We start from the raw sequence: 16412 nt of genomic DNA, 5'->3' as shown, positions 1-16412 counted from the left end.
TGCAAGGTTGCTTTTGCCCTAGTTTAGGATTCGTCTGTTCAACACAGCACATTCCCCCCTCCGCGTTCCGTTCAAAATTTCAGCAGGATCCAATTTGTTTTTTTCGTTGTTTTTTTATTGAAATTTTTTCATCATCTCATCATTCCTGTCGTAGTTATGAATTATCTTTCATAGGTTATTTTGTCGCACAAATGGAGAGCCTCCGCGCGAGTAAACACGACGGTCTTGGGCGCGCGCGCGCGCGGGGGGGGGGGGCATCGATCGGTTTTGTGGAGCGGAGTGCGTCGGCGGCTAATTTGCAGGAGCTAGTTTGATGTGTGGATCCTGGTGGCGGCTGCTCGGCCTCTCCAGCGACTTTCAAAGCTGTCTACGCTCCTCTAAGAGCCTGTGAAAGAGCCCGCTTCCCCTCCTTGCTTGACCCAAAATACAACCAGTTTCTGCGCGGCATAATGATTAGGACTGGCTTCTCACACACGCTCGCACACACACACACACACACACACACACACACACACACACACACACACACACACACACACACACACACACACACACACACACACACTACCGACAGTGTTGTTTTTACTCTCTTTGTCTATTTTCTGCTTCTCCACTTCGCCACTCTCTCTTCTGGGAAATCATCCTGAGATTTGGAATGTATTCCTTTCTTTTTTGGGGGGGGGGGGGGGTGTATTCCCTCTACCCCAATTTGTTCCTGCCTGCGCGAGACGAGTCGTACAAATTGGATTCAGACTGAAGTCCTAGCGCTGCACCGGAGCCGCGGACCCGTAATCGCGGTGAGAAGCGGTTCATACTGACGATTGTGGGAAAGTCACCCCCCCCCCCATGCGCTCTGTTCACGACAACACAGACACAGGTCGGCTCTTCTGAAGTGGTCGTTTAGCGCTCGGGCACGTCTCGTCTCTCTGACGCATACGCACCTCCGTAACGCAGTGAAAACGGTATTTGTGAATGAACGTGGTACACAATGCATCAACAGGTTAGGTTATACAGCTCAAACAAATGAAACAGTCGAGTCGAGTCTCGAGTCCCCAGTGTTCGAGTCCAAGTCCGAGTCACCAAAGCAGAGCCAGAGTCGAGTCCCCATTACCCTAGTCCAAGTCCCGAGTCCAAGTTATCAAGGTTGAGTCCACTCCACTCTGGCAGTCAAAGAGCTGACATACAAATAAAAAAAGGTCTACTCTACATTAAACATAAATGACCATTTCACCATTTCAAAGGGAGTTTATTTACTTTGTGACACAATAGCCAAACAAATGCACTAGCCACCAATATCTTATGCCAAATGATTAAGGCCTATTACAAAAGTAAATACAAATAAATAACTGTATTTATCAATTAACAAGTCCGAGTCTGCACCAAGTCCGAATGCAGTCAATGCTCGAGTCCGAGTCATCAGTGCTCAAGTCCAAGTCGAGTCACAAGGCCTGAAAATCAGTCCAGGACTTGAGTACTACAACACTGGCGTGTGCACATGAAACGAAAGGCATTCTACAAGTAGAACAAAATACCTCCTTGGCCGCTTGACGTGAAAAGAGGTTCTTAAAAGTCTTTGGGACGTTCCCTCGACTGTCCGCTTTGGCTTCAGACTGACCGAGTTCTGTAAGTGCCGCTAAATGTTGCAGCGCATGTTGACCTTATTGTGTTTAACTGTAACTAATTAATTGACGGTACATCAAATCATGTTGGATTTACATTTTGAACTTCACATCAAATCAATTATTGATCTATTTATTGCATGAAACAATGGAAACAATTATGAATCAATGATCAATTATGCATCGTGAACACAGAGCGCTTGTGCAACAGCATTCACATCCATCCGTCTTCCTCCGACAATGTGCTCGGACACCTCGTTAGGGGGTGGCTCCTTGTGTGTGTGTGTGTGTGTGTGTGTGTGTGTGTGTGTGTGTGTGTGTGTGTGTGTGTGTGTGTGTGTGTGTGTGTGTGTGTGTGTGTGTGTGTGTGTGTGTGTGTGTGTGTGTGTGTGTGTGTGTGTGTGTGTGTGTGTGTATCTAGGAGGGATAAGCGGGGGAAAGAAGGACCAATCTGAATTGCAGAGTGACAAAAGTCTTTGCCGTCTTCTCCTCCTCCTCCTCCTCCTCCTCCTCCTCCTCCTCCTCCTCCTCCTCCTCCTCCTCCTCCTCCTCCTCCTTCTTCTTCTTCTTCTTCTCCTCCAACTTTTCCGCTATGTCAGATAACAAAGACTATGACGCCTACCTGTCCTACACCAAAGTGGACCCAGACCAGTGGAGCCAGGAGACCCGGGAGGAGGAGCGCTTTGCCCTAGAGATCCTCCCTGACGTCCTGGAGAAACACTACGGATACAAACTCTTCATCCCCGACCGAGACCTCATTCCCACAGGAAGTAAGCACCCTGCCTGCCTGCGCATGTGTGTGTGTGTGTGTGTGCATGCGTGCGTGCGTGCGTGCGTGCGCGCGCGCGTGTGCGTGTGTGTGTGTGTGTGTGTGTGTGTGTGTGTGTGTGTGTGTGTGTGCGTGTGTGTGTGTGTTGTGCGTGTGTTTGTGTGTTTGTGTGTGTTTGTGCGTGTTGGGGGAGGGGGTGCATCTGTGCGTTTGTACATCCATGTGTGCACAGGGGGATAGCTGTGGAGGGGGTCGCTTGCATACTAAAGTTGCTATGTATGTCACGTGTTTTACACTCTGTCCTAGTTTGAGCTGTTTTTGTTCTGTGTCGTACTTCCTCAGTGTCATTACTTTCTCACCGTCTCACTGTCTTGTGTTTCAATATTTCCTGCTCTCGGGGCAAAACCAGATCATGTCCAGATAATAATAATAATCATAATAATAGTAATAATAATAATCGACTCAAGCTAATTTCCTTTCTCAGATCTCCTCCACACACAATTGATGTCTGAAATCCACAGAGATGAATGGGATATTTGTTCCAAATGTATAACGAGCCGCGGTTGGGGTGGGGGGGGGGCGTAATATAAATTCAGCAACGCGATACACAAATCATGTTCTCTCTTTCATCCTCTCACACACAACCCCTCTGGGTGAAAAGCGAAAATTCCTCGCAGAGTATCCCACGTCGACTGCTCCCAGCAAGTCATGCATAACCACAACATGTGCTGGGAGATATGGAGAATACTGTATTATGTAACGGGGGGGGGGGGGGCTTGAGATATTAAAGGGGAACTACTCCCATTTTCAGAAGTCATTATGTTATTCCTCTGCTCTAAGACAGTACCGAAATATTAGTGAACATAAACGACTCGTCTCACCCAAACCCAAGAACTAGTGCTAAAACGCATACTTGTGATGTCATCAAGTATAAAGTCTGAAGCTGAATGAATTGGGGAAATGTTTATGGACGACACTGAGAGCACCCAGGGGAATGTTCTGAGTTCATATGTACATGTTCTGTTTCAGAACTGAGACCACTACTATAGAATAAAGATAATCTCTTTGGGTCCACACAATCAGTCTCCCATTCTTTGTCAAGTTTGATTCTTACTTCTCTGGTTTTTGGCTTTGGGAGAGAGAGAGAGTAGCTCATGTTCACACATATATCGATTAAACCGCCATGGAAATAAGATGCACATGTTTAATTTGAGTGGTGTTCCCCACGCGCTTTCTTGCCCCGTTTCCATCCGCGCGTTAATAAATGCATGGAAGATTTTCTCTGAATGTATTCTCTTGCGCACTACAGCTTCCTGCAGGGCTGTCTTTGGGCAGCGGTGGCCTAATGGTTAGAGAAGCGGGTTTGTGACCGGAAGGTCGCCGGCTCGATCCCCGGGACCGGCAGGAAAAATCTGCCGCTGAAGTGCCCTTGAGCAAGGCACTTAACTTAACCCCCAACTGATCCAGTGGAGTTGCTCAGTGGCCAATGGTGTCAGACTGTGGTTGTACTGGGCAGCTCCCAGGTGTGAATGGAACTGTGTGAATGTGAAGCAGGGCGTTCCTGAAAAAGAGCATCTGTGCTCAGCGAACCTATCCTGGGTAAATAAAGGTTAAAAAAAATATAATAATAAATAAATAAATATATCGATTGAACGGCCATGGAAATAAAATTCATGTGTTTAATTTTAGTGGTGTTCCCCACGCGCTTTCTTGCCTCGTTTCCATCCGCGCGTTAATAAATGCATGGAAGATTCTCTCTGAATGGGGCGGCTAAGTGGCGCAGTGGGCAAGGCGCTCGCCACTAACGCAGGAGATGCTGGTTTCGAGCCCAGCTCTCGGCGTTGCTTCCGGCTTGGCTGGTCGTTCATACTAATACAATTGGCAGTATTATTACGGGGTGGGAAAGCCGGTGGGTGGGGATCGGACATTGTGGACAGCGACTCCTACAGGTCGGTTGGTGCGCCTGTACAGCAGAATTAGGAAGCAACGGGGGCAGCGTGAGCCTCCCGCGCATTACTCCTCGCCACTGAGAGATCGCGCTGTACAGGTGAAGAAGATGCGACAGCTGCTTCCTCGTGTACTGGAGGGGACACATGATGCAAGCCTGGGGAGGCATGGTCTAACAACGTTCGAGACAGGGGAGGGTAGTATTCGTATTGGATAATACGAAATTGGGATGGGAGAAAAATAGAAAAAATGCGGAGAAAAAGTAGAAAAAAAAGGAGATTCTCTCTGAATGTATTCTCTTGCGCACTACAGCTTCCTGCCTCGCGGGCTGTCTGTGCGCTACAGCTTCCTGCCTTGTGGTCTGTCTGTACGCTACAGCTTCCTGCCTTGTGGGCTGTCTGTACGCTACAGTTTCCTGCCTCGTGGGCTGTCTGTACGCTACAGCTTCCTGCCTCGTGGGCTGTCTGTACGCTACAGCTTCCTGCCTCATGGGCTGTCTGTACGCTACAGCTTCCTGCCTCGTGGGCTGTCTGTACGCTACAGCTTCCTGCCTCGTGGGCTGTCTGTACGCTACAGCTTCCTGCCTCGTGGGCTGTCTGTACGCTACAGTTTCCTGCCTCGTGGGCTGTCTGTACGCTACAGTTTCCTGCCTCGTGGGCTGTCTGTACGCTACAGCTTCCTGCCTCGTGGGCTGTCTGTACGCTACAGCTTCTTGCCTCATGGGCTGTCTGTACGCTACAGTTTCCTGCCTCGTGGGCTGTCTGTACGCTACAGCTTCCTGCCTCGTGGGCTGTCTGCGCGCTACAGCTTCCTGCCTCGTGGGCTATCTGTACACTACAGCTTCCTGCCTTGTGGGCTGTCTGCGACCGTGCGCTGCTGCATCCATCCTTTTCCAGGGGTTTCATGTGGAATTAATAAAAAAAATAAAACGCACCGTAGAAGACTCGCTCAAGATAGAATTAAACACGAGTGTGAAACGCATAGAGGCTCGAGTCGAAGCCGCGCTGCGCCACTAGGTGGATGGACGGACAGATGGACGTGTGTGCGCCCCCCCCCCCCCCCTTTAATCAACGCCGCACCAGCGTCCGACGCCGTCCGAAATTGTTGCAGATTGATTCGCAATCACCGGAACATGATGTGTTCTTGCAAAAGACTTGCGAGGAGACGGTCTCTCTGCCCATGTTTTGTTCAGTCATGTTGCTGTTCTGTGTTGCTGTCTTCTGCCTACAGTATGTGACCTGAGTTTGAATGTCGACATGTTTACGTCTAGGTCTGACCAATGAGCATTACCAGGATGACACAAGACTCCTTAGAGGTACTCTCCCACAGTCTTCTTTTACCCTCTTGTATATCAGCTCCTCCATTCACCTCCGTTCCCTTAGGAAGCCAGGGAGCATTCCCTTAGGAAGCCAGGGAGAGCTGTGCTGTTGTCTGATCTAAATAAAAAAAAAAAACACTCTGGCCTGGTTTAATAAGACAACAGATCCAAGATCTTAATCCTATCCTAGGCTGTTAACAGCTTTAAGCAGTCGTCATCTCCTTCTCCCATCTGCAGCCATTTGTAGTTTGAAACGCTACGTTTAATTTGTTTGTGTCTGTGTTAGTCACCGGGAGTATTGATTTCTAACACGGAACACGGCACCCTGCATGTGCACACGGACACGTACGTAATAAACAAGCAAGCGCACTCACTCCTTTAACGAAGACAAGACGCATACACTCAGACCTAACACATGCACGCACACAGCATGAACCCACACGGCATTTCAAACTCATGATATAGATGTTAGACACAGATATATATATAGTGAGAGATAGTGAAGTGTCACAAGGCCAGAGAGGCAGATAGCATTGGCTGAAAAGCTACTACAATATGTATACGTGTTTAGTGAGCCGCGTGAGGGCCGCAGTCTGTTGTCGTCTTGTGTTTTATGTCCGGTGTGTTCATCCATTGTTGTCGTGCCTAGCTGTCCCTCGTGATATATCACAACATAACATCTGTTCAACCCCAAGCAGCTCCGCCCACTACAGCCGCTAACGTCTCCCCTCTCTCCGCGTCTCTCTCTCCCCCCCCCCCGCCCCCAGCCTACATAGAGGACGTGGCGCGCTGCGTGGACCAGAGCAAGCGGCTCATCATCGTCATGACCCCCAACTACGTGGTGCGACGGGGATGGAGCATCTTCGAGCTGGAGACGCGGCTGCGGAACATGCTGGTGACCGGCGAGATCAAGGTCATCCTGATCGAGTGCGCCGAGCTGCGCGGCATCATGAACTACCAGGAGGTGGAGGCGCTCAAGCACACCATCAAGACCCTCACCGTCATCAAGTGGCACGGCGCCAAGAGCAACAAGCTCAGCTCCAAGTTCTGGAAGCAGCTGCAGTACGAGATGCCCTTCCGGCGCACGGAGCCCATGCTGCAGGGCCACGAGCCGGCGCTGGACGTCAGCGAGCAGGGCCCCTTCGGGGAGCTCCAGACCGTCTCGGCCATCTCCATGGCAGCGGCCACGTCCACGGCCATGGCCACCGCGCACCCGGAGCTGCGCTCGTCCTTCCACAACACCTACCACACCGCCGTGAGGCAGAAACACTACTACCGCAGCTACGAGTACGACATGCCGCCGGGGGGCACCCTGCCCCTGCCTCTCTCCTCTCTGGGCAACCAGCACACCTACTGCAACATCCCGCTGACACTGCTCAACGGACAGAGGCCGCCTGGGAAGAGCCGCGAGCACAGCCTGGAGGAGGCACACGCCAACAACGCCATGCTCCCGCTGCTGCCGAGGGAGACCAGCATCTCCAGTGTCATCTGGTAATGAGGAGAGACTGCGGGGCCGGCGGGCGGCTGGAGGAAGATGAGTCAGGGCTGGTACACGGGTAGGTTGGACTCACACCCCCCCCCCCCCCCCCCCACACACCCAGCTCCTTTGGGGGAACGCAGAAGAAGGGTCTGGAGGAAGCTCCGGATGAAGAGCTTATAGGACAAACTGGGGAAAAGGCTCGGGATCGTTTGGTTTGGAGTGGACCATTGTGAACTGCAGGCGACGAGGGATCAGGTCGGGGTCGGGACGTGAGTCGCTTGTTTTGTGGACAACTCGTACGTCACACGGGGAGACGTTTTGTATGTGGAACTACAGGAGATAAACAAACTGACAACACACTGTTTCATTCACTTCTGAGACGTGGACTCACATGAACTTGGCGAGAACAGAAAAAGAACCCACACACTATGGCACTTGTGCACGTGCACACACACCTACACGCAGACACACACAAACGCAATCATACACACATCTACAGTACATACAAACTAAAGGAAAACAGGGTCTTGTACATATATTTCGAAATTTATTTGTAGCATCAGTGTCTTCATGTTGTTCTTTTGTTTGTTTTCTACTCGATCATGTTTGTCGCCTTCTCTATTTCATCACTTTGCTTTAACTGGTCACACAGATGTTTTTATAATTTTCTCTTTTTTAATTTGTTTTAATTTGAATTTCTTTTTTCAATGCGCTTAATTGACAGTATGTCAACCTCTCTGCGCCGTTGTGTTTTTCTTTTCTTTTTTCTTTTTTATCTTGACTTTGTGTAGTTTAAGAGAACGTTTTTTAACACTTTTTTGGAATTGCCTGGACATTTTAGAAGCTTTGGGGAGCTGAAACTTATTTTCATTTACCTGTATAAGGTGTATCTAGTTTAAAAAGAAAACACTCTTAATAAAAAAAAAAGAAATCATAGAATATGCAAAAAGAAGGAAGAGCAGACGATGACACTGCGTCCTGCGAGACACAGGGGGAGTATATAAGGGTCGGGGAGCGTTGCTAGTCCTCTCCCAGTCAGGCGGACAGACTGACAGAGCTCTCTCTAAAAGCTTCATATTTTCTATTAAAAACTAACAGCCTTGCTGTTTTAGAGTGATAGTGAAATGCCTCACCTTAAAAAGAAATCTGTAGATTATTTTAAAAAAAGAATTCTATTTTTATAACAAACAAAAAAAGAGTTTGCTTGAGAAGTCATACTTATTTGCTTTTCATCATACATGGAAAAGGGGAGTTGTGTATATGTGTTATTATGCTGGTTCTGTATACTACTTTGCAACGTGGTTCCTGGTTTGTTAAGACAATAAGGTGGAATTTGAGTCCCGCGTGAATAAAAAAAAATTAAGAAAAAGACAAAAAAAAAGTCCTCTACAGTTCTAGATTCAAAAGTAAATGCATTTTCAATGTTTTCTTTTGTTTTTTTAGTTATTATTCCCATCCTGAGAATTTCTTTGGCTCATTATGATAGTTCATGTTTTAACGAAAGAAAAAGCTGACATTTGTGTTTTGAAAGACTTTTTTAATTATATTTGAAGGTGTGATTTCTGAGTATGCATAGCAAATAGATATGTATTCTATATATAATATAGATATTTATATAAATATATATAAACACAATTTTCACTTGGAAAGAAATGTCTATCTTTATAGAAACACAATCATTATGAGTTGCCCTTACTTTGTCACTGCACATTAAAAAACCGTTGATCTCCTCTTGACGCGTCTTCGTTTGACCCTTTAGTAACCTTTATTGACCTGAGAAGATTTGCTAAGTATTCAGGCTCTTTTCCAGCTACACTGTGCTTCACAGTTACATACACATACCACCACCATAACCACCACCACCATAACCACCACCACCATAACCACTACCACCACCATAACCACCACCACCATAACTACTACCACCACCATAACCACCACCACCATAACCACTACCACCACCATAACCACCACCACCACCATAACCACCACCACCATAACCACTACCACCACCATAACCACCATAACCACCACCACCACCATAACCATAACCACTACCACCATAACCACCACCACCATAACCACTACCACCATAACTACTACCACCACCATAACCACCACCACCATAACCACTACCACCACCATAACCACCATAACCATAACCACCACCACCATAACCACCACCACCATAACCACTACCACCACCATAACCACCATAACCACCACCACCATAACCACTACCACCACCATAACCACCACCACCATAACCATAACCACCACCACCATAACCACCACCACCATAACCACTACCACCACCATAACCACCACCACCATAACCATAACCACTACCACCATAACCACCACTACCACCACCATAACCATCACCACCATAACCACCATAACCATAACCACCACCACCATAACCACTACCACCACCATAACCACCACCACCATAACCACTACCACCACCATAACCACCATAACCAACACCACCATAACCACTACCACCACCATAACCACCACCATAACCATAACCACCACCACCATAACCACCACCACCATAACCATAACCACCACCACCATAACCACTACCACCACCATAACCACTACCACCACCATAACCACCACCACCATAACCATAACCATTACCACCATAACCACCACTACCACCACCATAACCACCATAACCATAACCACTACCACCACCATAACCACCACCACCATAACCATAACCACTAGCACCATAACCACCACCACCATAACCACAATACCACCATAACCACCACCACCATAACCATAACCACTACCACCATAACCACCACTACCACCACCATAACCATCACCACCATAACCACTACCACCACCATAACCACCACTATAACCACCACCATAACCACCACGGCCACCATAACCACCACCACCACCAGGGAGCAGCACAGTACATCTACATTCTTATATTGTTGGCCATTGACATTGGGACGACAGTGGCTCAAGGGGTGGAGCAGTCGTCCATTCATCAGAAGGTTTCCGGTTCGATTCCGGCTCCTCCCGGCAGTGTGTCGAAGTGTCCTTGAGCAAGACACTTAACCCCTAACTGCTCCCGATGAGCAGGTTGCCCAGTGTCCAACATGGTCATGTGGTCATGTCCAGCGGTATGTACTATGTAGTGCATATGTGTCATCCTCCCTCAGCAGCTCCCGCAGGTCCTTACAATGTGTTCTATGCCTGGTTAATTATGTTTTTGTGTGTGTATAGAGAAAGATTTATTATGTTTGATACGTGCAAGCATAGATATATATCACTAGATGACTCACCCGCGCTGCTGGCCAACGGAGACCGACGTTGCCACATGGCGGCCATTTTGCGTGGGTGGAGCACGCCCACTCATAACATGCATGTATGGTGCATGTACTATTGAAATAACCATAGCTTGCTCAATTCTCAACCGTTTGGTTTGTTAAAAACGTCAGAGATGTAGTTATCATAGGGGAGGGGGTGTAGGGGTGGAGGAGGTCAGATAGGTACTGGGGGGTCAAGGGCATGGAGGGATTTGTATGTAAGGATGAGGGTGAAACCATGACAGGGTTCAGTTACTACATAGTACTATATGCACAATAGTACTGTATAAGTTACTACATAGTACTGTATGCTCAATAGTACTGTATAAGTTACTACATAGTACTGTATGCTCAATAGTACTGTATAAGTCACTACATAGTACTGTATGCTCAATAGTACTGTAGAAGTTACTACATAGTACTGTATGTTCAATAGTACTGTATAAGTCACTACATAGTACTGTATGTTCAATAGTAGGCTACTGTAGAAGTTACTGCATAGTACTGTATGTTCAATAGTACTGTATAAGTCACTACATAGTACTGTATGTTCAATAGTAGGCTACTGTAGAAGTTACTGCATAGTACTGTATGCTCAATAGTACTGTATAAGTCACTACATAGTACTGTATCCTCAATAATAATAATAATAATGGCTTGGATTTATTTTGCGCCTTTCACATACCCAAGGCACTCTACAATAAAAGGGGGAGGGGGGAGAGTGAATGAATGAATGAAAACTTTATTTAACAGATTGCAGAATGGGTACAATACAGTACGGCTCAATACATACAATTGTTAAGGGGATGCAGACCTGAGAAAGACGTTTGTCTTGTTTCCATCAGGGTCCCCCATTTTCAATTCATATAGACATATATGACATACATGACATACAGATAGTCAGTACTGCTACATCTATACATTTATGACATACCAGATTTGCAAATACAGTACTGTTTGTGATACAGAAGGAGTCAAGAAAAGGGAGTATATACATTTGACGTAGAAAACTGTACATTGGAGGAGGTTGGGTGGGGGGGGTTGGGTACATTGGGATATTGACAACCATACTGGGTAATTTACATTGGAGGTGGTTGGGGGGGGGGCCGGGGGGCACACTGTATAAACAAGTAACACTGTACATTGAGGGGGGGGGGGGGGGGTTGGGTTAGGATATTTACAGGGGCCAGTGTTGAATTGCAGTCTCCCGTAGGTGTCTCTTGAGAGAGGTTTTGAAAGTGGGTAGTGATCCACATTCCTTTACAGCTTTGGGTAGGGCGTTCCACATTGATGTGGCATAATTGCGAAACGTGTTTAGTCCCTTATTTGAGCCGAATCTGGGTTTAACATGATTTGTGGAGCTCCCTCTGGTGTTGTGATCGTGGTATTCACTGACCTTTGGGAAGTATTTTGCCATGTACATGGGTACCCTGGTCGTGTAGTGTATCTTGTAGACCAGGCCCATTGCAAGTTGCTGTACTCTGTCATCTACTCTAAGCCATCCTAGGTTGTCAAAGTGGGCAGGGGTGAGGTGGGTTCTAGGAGTAAGGTCAAGCAGTAGTCTGACCAGTTTGTTTTGAGATGTTTGTAATTTTGTTTTTAGCGCCTTTGAGGTGCTTTGGTACCATGAGGTGCAAGCATAGTCGTATGGTGGCCTAAACTGAGAAACAAATGACAAAAACAGAGCAAATAGAACCAACAGAATGAATAGGATGCTAAGGAGCATCAGAGACCATATGCCTGCATGGGTGAAGAGGTGGGTTTTCAGCAGGTTTTTAAAGTGGGTGAGAGTGTTCGCATTTCGGATGTCCACGGGAAGGGAGTTCCAAAGGGTGGGGGCAGCGACGCTAAAAGCCCTGTCCCCGATGGTCCGCAACCTGGCTTGTGGTATGGTGAGTAAGCCTGTATCAGAGGAGCGGAGATTCCGGTAGCCGGGAGGGGGTGAAGAAGGTTGGATAGGTATAGAAGGGCGGTGGTGTGTAGGGATGTATATGTGAGCCAGTGGAGGCTGCTGACCAAATTTTTAGGTGAAGCACAAATTATTATATTATATATTAAATTATATTTTTTAAACATCTCCAACGCTGCAACACCCCCATTTCTCCCAGGTGTCAGGCTCCTCATTCGCTTCCATTCATTTTGGGGACCATGTTTAAATATCATCCTTCTGAAGTATAAACAAACTATACTGCTGTGACGATTTCAATAAAACAGACCTTTCTGAGTCAATGGTATGCAGTGGCGTTGCGCAATATGTCGGGGCCCCCCCGCAGGGCAGACCACTCCCCTAAATCAAACCAAGCAGACCATGGCTCGGCGGCCCGATCAAACCAAGCAGACCATGGCTCGGCGGCCCGATCAAACCAAGCAGACCATGCACAGTATACAGTGGCTAATATACTATCAATACTACTATTGAATATACATACACTATTCATTTCATTTACACTATACATTTCATCAAACCAGCATGTCATGTCTCCTTTAACTGTGAGTGAAAAGAGGGAGAACTACATTGACCAGATTGCCTGGCAATGTTTACTTCCTCCTCCACAGAGGCACTAGATCTGATCAGCCGTGCATCGGCAACGTACGCTAGCCTAGCCACAAGCTAGCGGCAAACATTCATTAATTTAGGCAGCACCACTAACACAGTGCACATGCAAATATTATCTGCAGGCTGCATTAGCAGCCAGCAGCCAACGTGATACATTACATTGTGTTTATATGTGACATAGCCAAGTTAACAACGTTCCAATCCCTTAAGTCTCTAAACAATTCGGCTAGCTAACGTTAGCCATTAGCAAAGAACGCTAGCCTAGCCACAAGCTAGCGGCAACATTCATTCATTTACACTAACACAGTGCACATGCAAATATTATCTGCAGGCTGCATTAGCAGCCAGCAGCCAACGTGATACATTACATTGTGTTTATATGTGACATAGCCAAGTTAACAACGTTCCAATCCCTTAAGTCTCTAAACAATTCAGCTAGCTAACGTTAGCCATTAGCAAAGAACGCTAGCCTAGCCACAAGCTAGCGGCAACATTCATTCATTTACACTAACACAGTGCACATGCAAATATTATCTGCAGGCTGCATTAGCAGCCAGCAGCCAACGTGATACATTACATTGTGTTTATATGTGACATAGCCAAGTTAACAACATTCCAATCCCTTAAGTCTCTAAACAATTCGGCTAGCTAATGTTAGCCATTAGCAAAGAACGCTAGCCTAGCCACAAGCTAGCGGCAACATTCATTCATTTACACTAACACAGTGCACATGCAAATATTATCTGCAGGCTGCATTAGCAGCCAACGTGATACATTACATTGTGTTTATGTGTGACATAGCCAAGTTAACAACATTGTTCTCTAAACAGTTAGCTAACGTTAGCATCCAGGCTAATCAGGCTTTCGTTTTACAAACACTACAACTTACTTTTTTCTGATCCAGGTGCATAAGTCCACTTCTTCATGTTGCTAAGTTGCTGGTTTATACTTCGGTCCTAATGTTGGCGCAAAGTTTAATTTAGCCTACTGTGTGTTGTTACAGCTGTACTGTAAACTACTAGCTACAAGTTAGCTTGCCTTCACTGTCCAAGATGGCACGTTCACGTCAACTACAACTACACTAGTCTTCAACTGAGATAAAAAAAAATATATATATCATCCAGTGCACAACAATAAGTGAACAAGTGAATAAAGATCTTAAAATATGAATGATAATATTAGGCAAATTAATGTTCTTCTTCAGGCAAAATGCACACATGAGATGATGGAACACAACTTTGACTAGAACACTGACGCCAGTCCTGCTGCAGTTCTGCATGTATTTTACCAGGCAGACTCTGATTGGATTTCAAAGGCTGCCAATCATTCATCCTCCGTGTATTATTGGATTGTCAAGGCTGTCAATCATTCAACCCTCCATTCAATGGCAAGAGTTTAACTGCACAGTCTGTGCTTAGATGAAGTTAATAGCCTATTTTGATTGGCTATTATTTATTATTTATTTAAAATGGGTCAACCTGTGCAGATATTCTGCATGAATATATTACTGCAGTGCAGGCCTGCTCAGAGCTGTCAATTTTGGCCATTTTTTAAGAAAAAAAAATTCACTGGAATTTTTTTACAGAGGAAAACGTTTCTAATAAAAAGAAATAATAAAAGAAAATATATATATATATGTAAATTAATAATAATTATGAATTATGAATTATGAGTGAATTTGTGTTTCACGTGTTGTCATAGAGAAACCTCCACTGATGTGAGCAGGAGGATCTTGAAGGTGACACGATATTTTACGGGAAGCCAGTGAAGGTGTATGAGGGTGGGGGTGATGTGCTGCCAGGGTTTGGTGAGAACCCTGTGAGAACCCTGGCGGCAGAGTTATTTTTTTTTTTTTTTTTAGCAGTTTTTCTTTATTTTCCCTTTTCAACATGAAACAAGACAATACAATACAATAACAATACTAATAAACAAGACATCACAGGACAATAACAGTAATAATAATAATAATAATAATAATAATAATAATAATAATAATAATAATAATAATAATAATAATAATAATAATAATAATAATAATAATAATAATAATAATAATAATAATAATAATAATAATAATAATAATAATTATAATTATAATAATAATAATAATAATAATAATAACGACAATGACAAGACCATCAGTTAAATCAGAATAATGAAAAAAAAAAAAAAAAAAAATCATGTATAAATTAAATATATAAATTAATAAGAATATATATATATACATACATATACATACACACACACATATATATACATATATACATGCATATACCCACATGTATGTACCATAAGGCGAGATTACTTGAGCTCCCGTCATCTCCAGTATCGACAACCAAGGTCCCTACCCCGTGAGGACCCCAAATCCGGCGCCCCAGCGAGCCAGAGTATCATGCCTCTTTAACACTCCGACTCACCAAGACCTCGAATCAGGGGCCCCCACCAGTCCGAGACCGCGTCTTGTTTGCTTTTCTCATATTTTTATATTCAGAGTTAATGATATTGTTTACACTGTTCATTTTTTCTCATACGTATTTTTAAATAAACAATAATAAATAATAACAACAATGACAACAACAACATCATTGTTATACAACAGACAGGCCTCTTACGCGTCTGTTGTACAACTTCTTCCACTAGGGAAACCCACCTCCAAAAAATACACAACCGGGGATAGACATCCCAAGACCCCCGGCCCCCACCCCACCCCTCCCCCAACCAAACAGCAAAACCACCAATCGACACGGCCAGCGACAGCATGCGGATATATTCACATACCGCCACTAGCCGTATCAATCAACAGCCCCTCTTCTCAATCGAGAAAACAGCGGAGACCAAAGGTCCCGGAACATCCACCCCTGGCCGCGCTCCTCCAAGGTCAATCTCTCCAATGGAAGAAGCTGGGATATCTGATCTTGAAACATCTCAAAAGTGGGCGAAGAGTCATTTTTCCAAAACAGGAGAATACATTTCTTGGCAAGAGTATGTTATAACAATCAGCAGTCTATATTTTTTTGGATCCATCTGGATCTCTGGTAATTCATTAAGTAAATAGGCACATGGGGACAAGTCAAATTCCGTTTCTAATACAGATTTTGTAAATAATTGAATACAATTCCAGAATCGTTTTAGTTTATCACAGTGCCAAAACATGTGTAGAAATGTTCCTTCGTTAGTTTTACATAGGACAGTTTATTGAATTATCTCTAGACATTTTATGCATTTTTATTGGAGTTAAATACAATTTATGGATACATTTAAAATTTGCTTCTTTGATTTTGTTACTTGTAAATGGAAAGTGTATTCTATCACAAATATTTAGCCATGTATTTTCTGCAAATTTCATGGTTAGGTCTGTCTCCCAGATCCTCAACAAAGGCAAAA

At 45.1% G+C, this 16412-nt stretch overlaps 2 protein-coding genes across 2 annotated transcripts in view; one reads left to right on the top strand and one right to left on the bottom strand.

Annotated features, from left to right (window-relative positions):
- il1rapl1a (interleukin 1 receptor accessory protein-like 1a) overlaps positions 1-8834 on the top strand; it is a gene marked incomplete at its 5' end in the record, with an annotated part of 149873 nt that extends 141039 nt beyond the window's left edge. Inside the window, 3 exons of the mRNA XM_084311490.1 lie at positions 2219-2389; positions 5606-5650; positions 6421-8834. Coding sequence (XP_084167616.1) covers positions 2219-2389; positions 5606-5650; positions 6421-7148 — 944 coding nt within the window. The 3' untranslated portion in view covers positions 7149-8834. The remainder of the gene's footprint in view (positions 1-2218; positions 2390-5605; positions 5651-6420) is intronic.
- Positions 8835-8961: 127 nt separating this feature from the next.
- Positions 8962-16412, bottom strand: part of LOC311226112 (uncharacterized protein) — a gene marked incomplete at both ends in the record, with an annotated part of 43065 nt that continues 35614 nt past the window's right edge. Inside the window, 2 exons of the mRNA XM_084311487.1 lie at positions 8962-9559; positions 12205-12373. Coding sequence (XP_084167613.1) covers positions 8962-9559; positions 12205-12373 — 767 coding nt within the window. The remainder of the gene's footprint in view (positions 9560-12204; positions 12374-16412) is intronic.

The sequence above is a fragment of the Notolepis coatsorum genome, assembly GCF_963971535.1.
Source record: "Notolepis coatsorum genome assembly, chromosome: 3".
Classification (NCBI taxonomy): Eukaryota; Metazoa; Chordata; class Actinopteri; order Aulopiformes; family Paralepididae; genus Notolepis; species Notolepis coatsorum.
The sequence above is the reverse complement of the archived record's forward strand: the minus strand, read 5'-3'. Positions and strand labels throughout refer to the sequence as shown.